Source organism: Salmo trutta, chromosome 16, assembly GCF_901001165.1.
Source record: "Salmo trutta chromosome 16, fSalTru1.1, whole genome shotgun sequence".
Classification (NCBI taxonomy): Eukaryota; Metazoa; Chordata; class Actinopteri; order Salmoniformes; family Salmonidae; genus Salmo; species Salmo trutta.
The window spans coordinates 28,209,302-28,222,123 of NC_042972.1; the positions used below are offsets into that span (position 1 = coordinate 28,209,302).

A 12,822-nucleotide genomic window follows, 5' to 3' on the forward strand; every position below is an offset into this window, starting at 1 on the left:
ACATTTTCCTTTTCAATTCAGTTAATTTAGGAGATTCATTGATATAGGAATTTTCTGTTTACCCTGAACTGATTGAATTTGCATGGAATTGAAATACAGAATGATTGAAATTTGCATACATGCTCTCTCATACACACACACACACACACACACACTCTCTTTTCTCCTTTCCTCTTTCTCAGATGATGGGAAGCTCTTCCAGGGTAGTGGGGTGGGGGACGCCTTTGGCCCTCGCTGTTTTGAGGGGGACGTCATGGGCTGTGGCATCATGTTCCCACGGGACTACATCCTGGACAGTGGAGGTGAGTGCACCATTAGGCTGCTGCCATCTGAGACAGACAACCATGAAACAAACAATGTCTTTAGATTATAAAAAATGTAATAAAGCAGCAAATGTGAGTGGGGATTTTGAATGGTATACTTAGTTAACTGTATCCTCGTCCTCCCTGTCTATCAATCTGTCTGTCTCACCATGTCTGTCTTTCTGAGCATATCGGTGTGGCTCCCTCAGATGACAGTGACGACGGGGACTCGGAGTTGTGGCCTAAGCAGCGGCGTGTCCAGAACGAACTCTATATGAACGATGAAGACGAGGAGAAGGATGGGGAGGAACTGGAGGGGGAGCAGGAGGGGAGGAAGGTCGGGGTGAGAGACTCTTTTGTCTACATCAGCAAACCTTCAAACAGGGCCAGAGCGTCAGCTCTGTGAGAGGCAGGAGAGGGGTTATGTTGAATTAGTTAGGATTTTATATGTGATGTGTTCTGATTTGATATAGGAGTGGTAAAACAGTAGGCACTGAATTTTCAAAATAATTTGTCACTTTTGTTCATATCCTAAATTAATTTAAATGGAATCAACCCCAACCCTAGTGTGAATAGTAGCTCACTGTCGCCCCCTTGTGTTGTGCTAGGTGTTCTTCACACGGAATGGGAAGGTGGTGGGCCGCAAGGAGGTGGCAGTGCCAGCAGGGGGGTTCTATCCTACCATCGGCATGATGAGCACCGGGGAAAAGGTCAGGGTGGACCTGCACCCACTAAGCGGGTGAGAGGAGAGGGGGAGGATGGAGTGAAGAGAGTAGGGACATGACCAGAGAGAAGTGGCTCCAACACAGACAGACGCACACACACACCACAAACTCGGAGGACAGGGCCAGCTCCAGGCATAAGCGGTCGCTTATGGCTCCAAGCCACTAGGGCCCCCCCCCCCCCCCCCCCAAAAAAAAAAAAAATTTGGTTGTGCATCAGCAATTTTTCTCTTGGTATGTCAGTCACTGACAGTCACTCAATTAACCATGTCAGCTAACTGTTTTTAGATTGGTAAATTATTCTAGCCAGCTATCTAAACTTGTAGTAATCATGGTCGAATACTGACAGGTCACACAGGATGCATGCCCAGAGGCCCATTGCTTTTGTTAGTCACTTTCACTCAGATATCATTAACATGGCAAAATGTGAAGAATTACAGGAAATTAGCTTTAAAACTGCAAAAAAAATCTCTGCCCCATGGCAAAATGGGCAGAATTGGACAACAAAATCTTGCTTAGGGCCCCCAAAAGGCTAGAGGCCCTGTCGGGAGGATGGACGATATGATGCTAGACCAATATGGGAGTTTGTTTGGAGTCACTCCAAACAAACTCAGTGCAGTATCCTCTTCTTCACATCACTCCTGGATCCAGCATGTTGTCTGGGAAGTCCCACCTCAGTCTAGTTTACTCTGGGTTGACTCCTATCAGTAGAGGAAACTCATGCTACTAGATAGTATGAGGATTAATATTATTCAAAGCTGATATGTCAAGACTATACTGTATGGGTGCCTCAAAGTGCTTACTTTTATCATGTCAATAGAAAATGCTAGAACCAGTTTAAAGAGACGTTGGACCAATCCCAGGTCTTTAGCAACAATCATTCAAGTCTTATTAGTTCAACTATATTTTGAGATTATTAAAGGAATGCATTCAAAATGCTGAAAAAATGTAATCCACAGACAAGAAATCCAACTCTCAGGTATGCCAAAATCCAAATGAGGATGTTGGGTTATGTCATTTTTTTCTAAGACTATGATAATGCCATATCCTTTTATCACGAGCACTTTATTGTAGATATACTGTTTTATGATGCATTACTACAGGCATTTTCGAGGCTTTTTGTTTAACATGTCTATCTATGTTCCTTCTCTTTTGGGTTCATTTATATTGTTAAATGAAATACTTAGCAATGTGCTGATTGATTGTATTTTATGATAAAAAAAACTGAAGATCATGCACTAACTGTTCCTGACCAAGTGTCATTTGATTTCATATTAGTCACCAATTAGGTTAATTTAATCATTGATATGATTCACCTCTAAATTGTGAACTTGTATGCAATGTTTATAAATAAAGATGAGTATCTATTTATATAGGATGGCCTGCTTTGTGTGTTTTTTCTCTCTCATTTGGATGAAAGACTTATAGCCAGCAGACGGAGCTATATTATATTATTTTATTTAACTAGTCAAGTCAGTTAAGAACAAATTCTTATTTACAATGACGGCCTACCAAAAGGCAAAAGGCCTCCTGTGGGGGCGGGGGCTGGGATTAAAATAAAATAAAAAATATAGGACAAAACACATCCCGACAAGAGAGACACTACGTAAAGAGAGACCTAAGACAACAACATAGCAAGGCAGCAACACGACAACACAGCATGGTAGCAACACAACATGACAACAACATGGTAGCAACACATGGTAGCAGTACAAACATGGTACAAACATTATTGGGCACAGACAACAGCACAAAGGGCAAGAAGGTAGAGACAACAATACTTCACACGAAGCAGCCACAACTGTCCATGATTGAATCTTTGAATGAAGAGATTGAGATAAAACCATCCAGTTTGAGTGTTTGTTGCTGCTCATTCCAGTCGCTAGCTGCAGCGAACTGAAAAGACGAGCGACCCAGGGATGTGTGTGCTTTGGGGACCTTTAACAGAATGTGACTGGTAGAACGGGTGTTGTATGTGGAGGATGTGGGCTGCAGTAGATATCTCAGATAGGGGGGAGTGAGGCCTAAGAGGGTTTTATAAATAAGCATCAACCAGTGGGTCTTGCGACAGGTATACAGGGATGACCAGTTTACAGAGGAGTATAGAGTGCAGTGATGTGTCCTATAAGGAGCATTGGTGGAAAATCTGATGGCCGAATGGTAAAGAACATCTAGCCGCTCGAGATCACCCTTACCTGCTGATCTATAAATTAGGTCTTCGTAATCTAGCATGGGTAGGATGGTCATCTGAATCAGGGTTAGTTTGGCAGCTGGGGTGAAAGAGGAGCGATTACGATAGAGGAAACCTAGTCTAGATTTAACCTTAGCCTGCAGCTTTGATATGTGCTGAGAGAAGGACAGTGTACTGTCTAGCCATACTCCCAAGTACTTGTATGAGGTGACCACCTCAAGCTCTAAACCCTCAGAAGTAGTAATCACACTTGTGGGGAGAGGGGCATTCTTCTTACCAAACCACATGACCTTTGTTTTGGAGGTGTTCAGAACAAGGTTAAGGGTAGAGAAAGCTTGTTGGACACTAAGAAAGCTTTGTTGTAGAGCATTTAACACAAAATCCAGGGAGGGGCCAGTTGAGTATAAGACTGTATCATCTGCATATAAATGGATGAGAGAGCTTCCTACTGCCTGAGCTATGTTGTTGATGTAAATTGAGAAGAGTGTGGGGCCTAGGATTAAGCTTTGGGGGTACTCCCTTGATGACAGGCATTGGCTGAGACAGCAGATTTTCTGACTTTATACACTGCACTCTGAGAGAGGTAGTTAGCAAACCAGGCCAAAGACCCCTCAGAGACACCAATACTCCTTAGCCGGCCCACAAGAATGGAATGGTCTACCGTATCAAAAGCTTTGGCCAAGTCAATAAAAATAGCAGCACAATATTGCTTTGAATCAAGGGCAATGGTGACATCATTGAGGACCTTTAAGGTTGGACCTTCAAAAAAGAAGGTCCAAGTGTCTTCGACAGAGGGGATCAAGCTGATTCTATACAATTTTACAGAGGCCAGTTCATGAAGGAAAGATTGTTCATTAAAGTTTTTTAGCAAGCGTCTATGACAAATCAGGACAGGTCGTTTCACTGAGCAGCCATTATGAACACAGGCTGTTAAACAGTGATCACTAAGGTCATTACAAAAAACACCAGACTGATACCTATCAGGATTATTTGTGAGGATAACATCAAGAAGAGTAACCTTTTCTGGGTGTTTGGAGCCATACCTTGTGGGATTGGTAATAATCGGAGAAAGATTTAGGGAGTCTCATTGCTTTAGGACCAGGCTTTTACGAGAGCAGAAATCAGTGAAGCAGATATCAGAGCACAAGTCAGAATTGGGGCTAGCAACAGTAGATGGGCCAGGGTGACATATACATTTCCAGATATCATCAACAGTAATACAATAAAGGCACGGCATAGTACAGGGAGAGCTCTGCAGTGCTGATTTATGACATCTGAATGTGCATCAGATGGCAACAAGATCATATTGTACAGAAATTTTATCAGGTAACATGAATACAAAGCCGGCGAGAGGTGGTTAGAATAGGATGGGAGGCCAAAAGTCTGTGTAACAAATAGAGTCTGAGTCCCGAGTGTGGGAACAAACAGTCTGTCCCACGGTTGGGTAAACAAGCACGTTCATAGTCAACAAAGTATGCAGGAGTCATGAGGCAAATAGCAAAATACACAACAAAAAAATAACATATATAACGACTTAGGGCTATCCATTGTAAGTTCAGAGTCACTCGCCCCAACAGTGCGTGTGTGCTGGAGGTGAGTGAAACCTCGGGAGAGAGAGAGGGGGTGGGGGTACCTGTACCAGACAGGCCAGGGCAGACGGCGAACAGATCGCCAGGTGGAATCCAAGCAGCAGTGCAGCAGGCAATGGGAGTAGGTGTCACACCAACTTGGGAGAAACCTTTATTTCTTTAGGCAGATTTCTTGTAGAAAATGCCAGTGGATGGTCTTTGAACAGCAGGAGGGGGCTTCAAGTCCTCTGGATCTGGGTGGGGTAGCCTGCCATGTGTTGGGCTCAAAGGCTTCGGCACCTCTCGCTTCACACGTCAGTGCTAATTGAAGTTGTAACTCTTTGTCCTAGCAAAGCATGGCAGCCTGAGCATTCAGTCCTTATTAAGTAAAATATATAATTGTAATTGGCTTTTGAAAGTAAAAAAATTGCTTCAGACTAAGCATTACTCACTCAGCTCCAGGTTGGATGGTGTTTTCAGGTCTCTGCTTGTTTGCCAGAGCATTTGATGTATATTTTGGGAATAATAATCATTGAGTGTAGGAAGCATTCCAAGTAATTCCATCCAAAAATCAGGTTGTAGGTTTGGAGTGAGGTTATGTTGTAGAGGGTAGCATCCTGTATATGTCCCTGACGAAAAATCTACACACACACGCACTCGCACGCTCTCTCTCTCTCGTCTAACTCTAAATATATCTATTTTTAAAAACATGCTGAAACATGTGGGAGCTCATCTGCTCATGATCTCTCTCTCACACACTACCTGGACTACCTGGCATGATGACTCCTTGTTGTCCCCAGTCCACCTGGCCATGCTGCTGCTCCAGTTTCAACTGTTCTGCCTGCGGCTATGGAACCCTGACCTGTTCACTGTGATTACTATTATTTGACCATGCTGGTCATTTATGAACATTTGAACATCTTGGCCATGTTCTGTTATAATCTCCACCCGGCACAGCCAGAAGAGGACTGGCCACCCCTCATAGCCTGGTTCCTCTCTAGGTTTCTTCCTAGGTTTTGGCCTTTCCAGGGAGTTTTTCCTAGCCACCGTGCTTCTACACCTGCATTGCTTGCTGTTTGGGGTTTTAGGCTGGGTTTCTGTTCAGCACTTTGATATATCAGTTGATGTAAGAAGGGCTATATAAATACATTTGATTTGGAGAAAACCTCACACCCAACTTTTAGAACAATGTATTTAAGAGTTTGTAATTTGGGAATGTTTTCCTGGAGTGCTCCAAGTTGCTATTATATGCATTTCTGACATTGAGAAATAGCTGCTACGTGCCCTTTAAGGCTGGGGTTCAATCTGGTGTAATGATACTGATGATTTGTCGCCACAGATGGTTAGTTCATGTTTCTACCGTTGTGGCTAGATGGAGTAGGCCTACAGCTCCATCTAGGGGTCGCATCAGGGACAACAGTTGTTACACTGTAGCATTGTCGCTAAACCTAACTCTTAACCTCATTCTCCTAACCTGTGTGGTGATACCATAGAGGACTCATCTATGTATTGTGCCATCATAGCGTCTGTGACAGCATGGGCAGCGCCATTGAAGCTATCTACATTTTGAAGTAGTCAATTTTCTTACTCACGATTTGTTTATCCCTCCCATTGACCCGGTTGGACATGACTCCAACAGGGTCACCAGGATGGGTCAGCCAATGAAGTTGGAAGTCTCACTCAGTTGACTACATTAAAAATGGTGGAAGCCTTCAAATGGCGCTGCCCATTCAAATACAGACTTTTGGCCACTAGAGGCCTCTATCATTCTCTATGGGTGATACTGCTGATTTGTACCCACAGATGGTTTGTTTACATTGCAGGCTAGGATAATTAACGTGGCAGGTTAAGGTTAGGAAAAGGGTTAGGCTTAGCTACAATGCTACAGATGTCAACTGTTGTCCCTTACACGCCCAATAGATGGCGCTGTAGGCCTTTTCCATCTAGCCACAACAGTAGAAAGGTAAATAAACAATCATAACACTGTACTGAGTTAAGCACGCTATAAACGCAGATCTGACATTTAAAGGTCATTTCCAATTGGGCTGACATTTACAGCATTCACCATGAATGTGATGTCAGCAAACGCGGAAACATTGCCTTTCAAAGCTGGCTACAAGGGCGACCGTATTGAATCCCGGCCTTAGTTCATGTACTGAAACAAGACAGATGTATCAATGATAGACCATTTATTATTTATTTCAAACACTTTGGTTGTCTCGAGACGTACACTTTCAAGATTACTTTATGGAGGACCCCAAAAAATTAAGTATAAAACAATGAGGGTAAATATAATAATCTGTATTGATCCAGTTTTCTAAATTCATTATAAAATAGGATGCTTTTTATACAATTTAAAACAGGCACTGTGTCAAAGAACAACTAAAAATATACACCCAGGAAGGGAAAGGACCCAAACATACATCACAGATAGTACATTGTTGGTTTAGTCATCCCGGATATATTTACCACATTCTGTCACCAGCCTTTTTTGATTCTTAAGGTATATTACAAGATCAAGTATTATCAAACCCATGAAGTGACTGCTTGTGATTATTTAAAACAGCTCTGATCCTGTAATCCATCTGGCAGTGGTTTGTACTAGTCCACTTAAAGGGGCAGTGCAGTCAAACGTGATTTCCCTATTTTATTGATATTTCCACACTACAGGGTCGAAATAACACTGAAATTGTGAAAATGCCCTTTTAGTGTAACAGCTTTTGAAAAAAAGGGGATGTAGTTTTTGGCCCACAGCATTACATCACAATCTGATTATTCTGACCAATGACCAGTCATCTTTTATTTGCATAATTAGGCTCTAGAGCCCTCAAAGTCACCTCTGGACCTCCAAGCTAGTTCCACTGAGTTTTTCCATTGTTCCCCTCTAATCAGGGACTGATTTAGACCGGGTACAATTAATGATCAGGTAGAACAGAAAACCAGCAAGCTCCAGACCTCATAGGGTAAGAGTTGAATACCCCTGCTCTAGGGTCTAGGCCAAGTTTTCCCAAACTCAGTACTGGAGCCCACCCTGGGTGCATATTTTGGTTTTTGTCCAAACACTACACAGCTGATTCAAATAATCAAAGCTTGATGATGAGTTGGTTATTTGAATCAGCTGTGTAGTGCTAGGACAAAAATCAAAACGTGCCCCCTGGGGAGGCCCCAGGACCGAGTTTAGGAAACCCTGGTCTAGACGATCCTATCCGCCAATCAGGGCTGTGTATCATAAAGATCGTAACTGTATTCACTCCCAGTTTAAAAAAGACACAGACCAGCCTTTCCAGCGTAAAAATACAAAACATGGAAAACGGTACTAAATGTTTTTAATCCAACCGTCTACAATCTACCAGTCCCTTCTACCAGGCTCCCTCAGAAATCACTCAAATAGTCAGGCTATTTGGTTCAATGTAGTGTAGTAAGACTGTTGTATTGCTAACTTTTCTACTGTGAATGAAACAAACACTCAAAATGATCACAAATTACACCCAAACAGAGAAATATCACAATTGTTGTGTCCCTGCACTTTTAAGAACTCCCTGGGTTTTATAAAGTGGACAGGGAGTACTAGGGACATAATGTGTTGGTGTGTGTCCATGGTGTGTGTCCAGTCTAAATCCAGTCTGATTCAGAGCTGAGTGTCTATTCAGACGTCATCTTCCTCTTCCTCATAATAGCGGTTCCTCTTGATCATCTCCTCCATGGTGAGCTGTTCCCCGTCGCCTCTCTCCTCCCCGTCCCAGAAGCCCACGTCCTGGGAGCTGCGGTTGTGTTTGGGCTGCGGGGGTGGAGATGCTAGGATGTCTGGAGAGGCACTTTTGCATTTTAAAGAAGCCCTTTCCTCTTCATCCTCCACTGCTGCTTCTTTTCCTTTCTTCAGCGGCTCTTCTTTCTTGTCCTGCGTTGCCAGGAGACTCTCCACCTCCTCGCAGCTGATCTCTCCGTTCACCGCACTGCCGCTGGGCAATGTGGGCTTGCTCCCCTCTTTCTCCTCCTCTCTCCTCCTCTGGAGTTGAGGTTCTGGTTCCTTAAGTGTGGAGCAGCTGTCCTCCAGCGACCCCCTCCTCTCCATCAGGGATTTGAGGGGCTGGCGGGGCTCCCCTGGCCCCAGGGCATTGGTGTTGGTGAGGCTGGGGGCCACCAAGAAGGGCCGACTGCGCTCCTTCAGAGACGAGCTCCTCCTGAGGCTCTTCAGCTCAGCCCTGTTGGGGCACAGGGTGGACGATGACACCTCGCCCTCCGGAGGCCACTTGGCCCTCCAGGGCCGGCCCACACCACCACCCTCCAGAGCAGAAGAGGCTCCAGCATCACTGTCAGCAGGAGGGGGCCAGGCAACCCTAAGCCTGCGGGCCTCTGGTATTTTCTCGGTGGTGGAGAGTTTCTCAGTGGAGGAAATGTGGCTGTGTGTCTCATGAGAGGCAGTCAGGTTTGTCACCTTGGCCAGGGGAGACTCCTCCACCGTGGTGCTGGACTGCTTGGCTGGGGAGAGTGGTGTCTCGGCTGGATGGGACACCACCACAGCTCTTTCTGCCCGCTCCGTAGACCTCTTCTCCACGACCCGGTCTACTCCATCTTCCTCTTCCTCGGCACGGGGCGTCCACAGGTCCTTGTGGGGGCGGTGGCCAAAGCCCTCGTCGTAGTTGCCTTTGGCCTTGAACAGCTGGCTGAAGTGGGGCTTGCAGTAGACCTTACCGTATAGAGAGGCATAGCTCCCCAGGCTGAACAGCAGAGGGCAGCAAAAACAAAACAAAACAAATATTTAAAAAACATACATTAGCTAGATGCAGACAAGACACCGGTCACTGAAACAAATGTACATTTCAAAGCTAATGTTACTACAATCGATTCAGCTTGGGATAAATCCAATTAAAAAGGCATATTGAAAAGATAGAATTATCATGCACGATAGGCAATACTTTTAACATGTTCTTTTTACTTTTCCCCCAATGGTTTCTAAATGTTTTAGAATGTGACATTTGAATGAAAAAGTACATTTTGACAAAATGAGCATCCCTACTAGTACCTGAGCTTGGTGTTGCAGTGGAGACAGCGGAAGCAGGTGGTGTGGAAGATCTGGGTGTTGGCCACCAGCCTCTCCAGCGGGTACACTGTCTTCAGGCACGTAATGCACGTCTCCCTCACGGAAAGGCAGAACTTCTACACACACACATTAAGGATTTGCCTTTCATACACTGAATTGTGGTTGTCAGTAACAACTCTTACTGTCAGATTTTATATTGATTTCCTTGATTTAATACATGTTACTACAGTTGTTTGTGTCATTGTGATGGAGGCTATGGAGAGAACTCACCCAGGCTGCCTTGGGCAAGTCACTGTGGACTGAGGATGAAGATGAGGTACCACCCTTAAAACTAGATATGTCCATGCCATCCCCTGAAACAGACCAAACACATAACATACCGGTCTTACTACAGGGACTCCATCTTGACTCCAGAGGTCAGTGTCACAGCTGGGCAGAGCAATATATATATATTTTTTAAAGGAGCCAGGCTTTTCACTAGACACAGAGCAGTAACTCAGAGTAACGACCCAGTCGGTGCTCCACCCCTCTCTGCCCTTTAACCTAGAATACAGAGGACTAATCAGAGGCAAGAGCAGCCGTTTCCCCGCTGGGTGAGGTCCTGTCCCCGGCGCCCCCCAGCCAGGAGCTGTGGGGTTGACATCATGCGAGATGGGGAGGGAAATTAAAGCTGACTCACCATTGGTCTCTGCTACAGCAACTTTTCTGCTGTAGGACTCTAAAGCCTGGCTCTGAGTGGAAAAAAAGAGAGAACCTTGTTATAGCAATCCAAAAAACAGTATAGCTTGTTCATCCATTTAAAATAGCACTAAAAAATCCATATGAAAGAGTTTACTGTCACTGTGTATTCAGGTTTAAGAGCAGGTATTTTAGGAAACTATGTTCATTTACTCACAGCACATCAGCTTTGATTGGTTTACAGTGTGTATCTGCTTAAACGCTGCTCCCCTATCCAATGAATTCATCTTCACACACAAACACAGTTTATCTCAAAGACTCACTATGTTCACTCAGTCGCTCGCTCTCTCATGTACCCACCTCAAAACCAACTCTCACACGCACCACATGCGCACACACACACACGCGCGCACACACACACACACACACACACACACCACATGCGCACACACACACACACACACACACACACACACACACACACGTGTAGGTACTTACCACAGCCACACCACTAGGGGGCACATTCTCCTTCAGGCTGTTATCCTCTCGCTCTGACTGACTGGTCTGCAGATGAAGAGGTTGATCAGCAGAAGAACACAGTGACAAGAGAGACATGAAATGCCAAACCAAGGCCATCTTTACAAAATGTGAATTATGATCTGTCTTTCTTTGACATTAATTGAGCAACTTTTCCCATTTACACTATCCTTACATTAGCCTTGAATGTTTTAATTTTTCTTACTGACTTCGCTGATAGCTACTTTATTGAGGAAAACTGTACTTACTATGACTGTGATATGTGGTTGTCCCACCTAGCTATTTTAAGATAAATGCACTAAGTCTCTCTGGATAAGAGCATCTGCTAAATAACTAAAATGTAAAAATATAATGTGACCATTTAACAGGAGCAGAGGACCACTTTCTAAAAAGGACATTTAGGTCTGGTAACTGAGTCAACGGTGTCTCTAGTCTCTCCTAAATAGAGGAGATTAAAATGTGAGAGGGGAGTGTGTACATTTTTTTAGGATAGCATCTATAATAAAACAAACACACAAACTCACAGTGCATGCTAGTGGGCGCTTTTTGGTAGCGGCTGACTGGTACTTGGCCATTCTTTCCTTCAGGGAGGTGGTCTCAACCACTCTGTCAGGGGACAACACTACGAGAAAACAATCACAGACACACACACGGACACACAGAGATTAGCATAATGAAGTTTCTTTCTCCTGATCCACCACCTAGTTCTGATGCAATGTTATCAGAAGCCCTGTATGTTGATTTGAGACCAAAAAAAAAAAAAAAAACACTTGGAAAACAGTCCTGCATTAGCTACTATGAAAAAAGCCTGGGTAAAGGGTATGTAAAAGCTGCCAAAAGTTTATGAATTAAGTAAATAAAGCTAGTCTTTTTAGATGGAGCACAGTGCCCTCACTATGAATTGACACACCGTTCTGCCACACAGTTCAACCACAGCCCTTCTAAAAAATACAAATAAATACACCTGCAATTGTCTTATTCCTACTAGCACCAACTTAGCTGATAATGCCTTTATTGGGGGGAAATGTACAGTGGGGGGAAAAAGTATTTGATCCCCTGCTGATTTTGTACGTTTGCCCACTAACAAAGAAAGGATCAGTCTATAATTTTAATGGTAGGTTTATCTGAACAGTGAGAGACAGAATAACAACAAAAATATCCAGAAAAATGCATGTCAGAAACGTTATAAATTGATTTGCATTTTAATGAGGGAAATAAGTATTTGACCCCCTCTCAATCAGAAAGATTTCTGGCTCCCAGGTGTCTTTTATACAGGTAACGAGCTGAGATTAGGAGCACACTCTTAAAGGGAGTGCTCCTAACCACAGCTTGTTACCTCTAAAAAAGACACCTGTCCACAGAAGCAATCAATCAATCAGATTCCAAACTCTCCACCATGGCCAAGACCAAAGAGCTCTCCAAGGATGTCAGGGACAAGATTGTAGACCTACACAAGGCTGGAATGGGCTACAAGACCATTGCCAAGCAGCTTGGTGAGAAGGTGACAACATTTGGTGCGATTATTCGCAAATGGAAGAAACACAAAAGAACTGTTAATTTCCCTCGGCCTGGGGCTCCATGCAAGATCTCACCTCGTGGAGTTGCAATGATCATGAGAACGGTGAGGAATCATCCCAGAACTACACGGGAGGATCTTGTCAATGATCAAGGCAGCTGGGACCATAGTCACCAAGAAAACAATTGGTAACACACTACGCCATGAAGGACTGAAATCCTGCAGCGCCCGCAAGGTCCCCCTGCTCAAGAATACATATACATGCCC

The 12,822-nt window shown here is 44.2% G+C and overlaps 2 protein-coding genes across 6 annotated transcripts in view; one reads left to right on the forward strand and one right to left on the reverse strand.

Annotated features, from left to right (window-relative positions):
- LOC115150477 (SPRY domain-containing protein 3-like) overlaps positions 1-1,211 on the forward strand; it is a 115,702-nt gene extending 114,491 nt beyond the window's left edge. For both annotated transcript variants that reach the window (XM_029693796.1, XM_029693798.1), the window contains 3 exons: positions 183-302; positions 512-645; positions 911-1,211. In XM_029693796.1, the coding sequence (XP_029549656.1) occupies positions 183-302; positions 512-645; positions 911-1,045 (389 nt within the window). In that variant the 3' untranslated portion in view covers positions 1,046-1,211. The remainder of the gene's footprint in view (positions 1-182; positions 303-511; positions 646-910) is intronic.
- Positions 1,212-6,955: 5,744 nt separating this feature from the next.
- The window catches only part of LOC115150479 (LIM domain and actin-binding protein 1), a 51,096-nt gene continuing 45,229 nt past the window's right edge, over positions 6,956-12,822 (reverse strand). For all 4 annotated transcript variants that reach the window (XM_029693800.1, XM_029693801.1, XM_029693802.1 and 1 more), the window contains 6 exons: positions 11,564-11,661; positions 11,001-11,066; positions 10,504-10,555; positions 10,095-10,177; positions 9,807-9,940; positions 6,956-9,501 (listed from right to left, as the gene is read on the reverse strand). In XM_029693800.1, the coding sequence (XP_029549660.1) occupies positions 8,430-9,501; positions 9,807-9,940; positions 10,095-10,177; positions 10,504-10,555; positions 11,001-11,066; positions 11,564-11,661 (1,505 nt within the window). In that variant the 3' untranslated portion in view covers positions 6,956-8,429. The remainder of the gene's footprint in view (positions 9,502-9,806; positions 9,941-10,094; positions 10,178-10,503; positions 10,556-11,000; positions 11,067-11,563; positions 11,662-12,822) is intronic.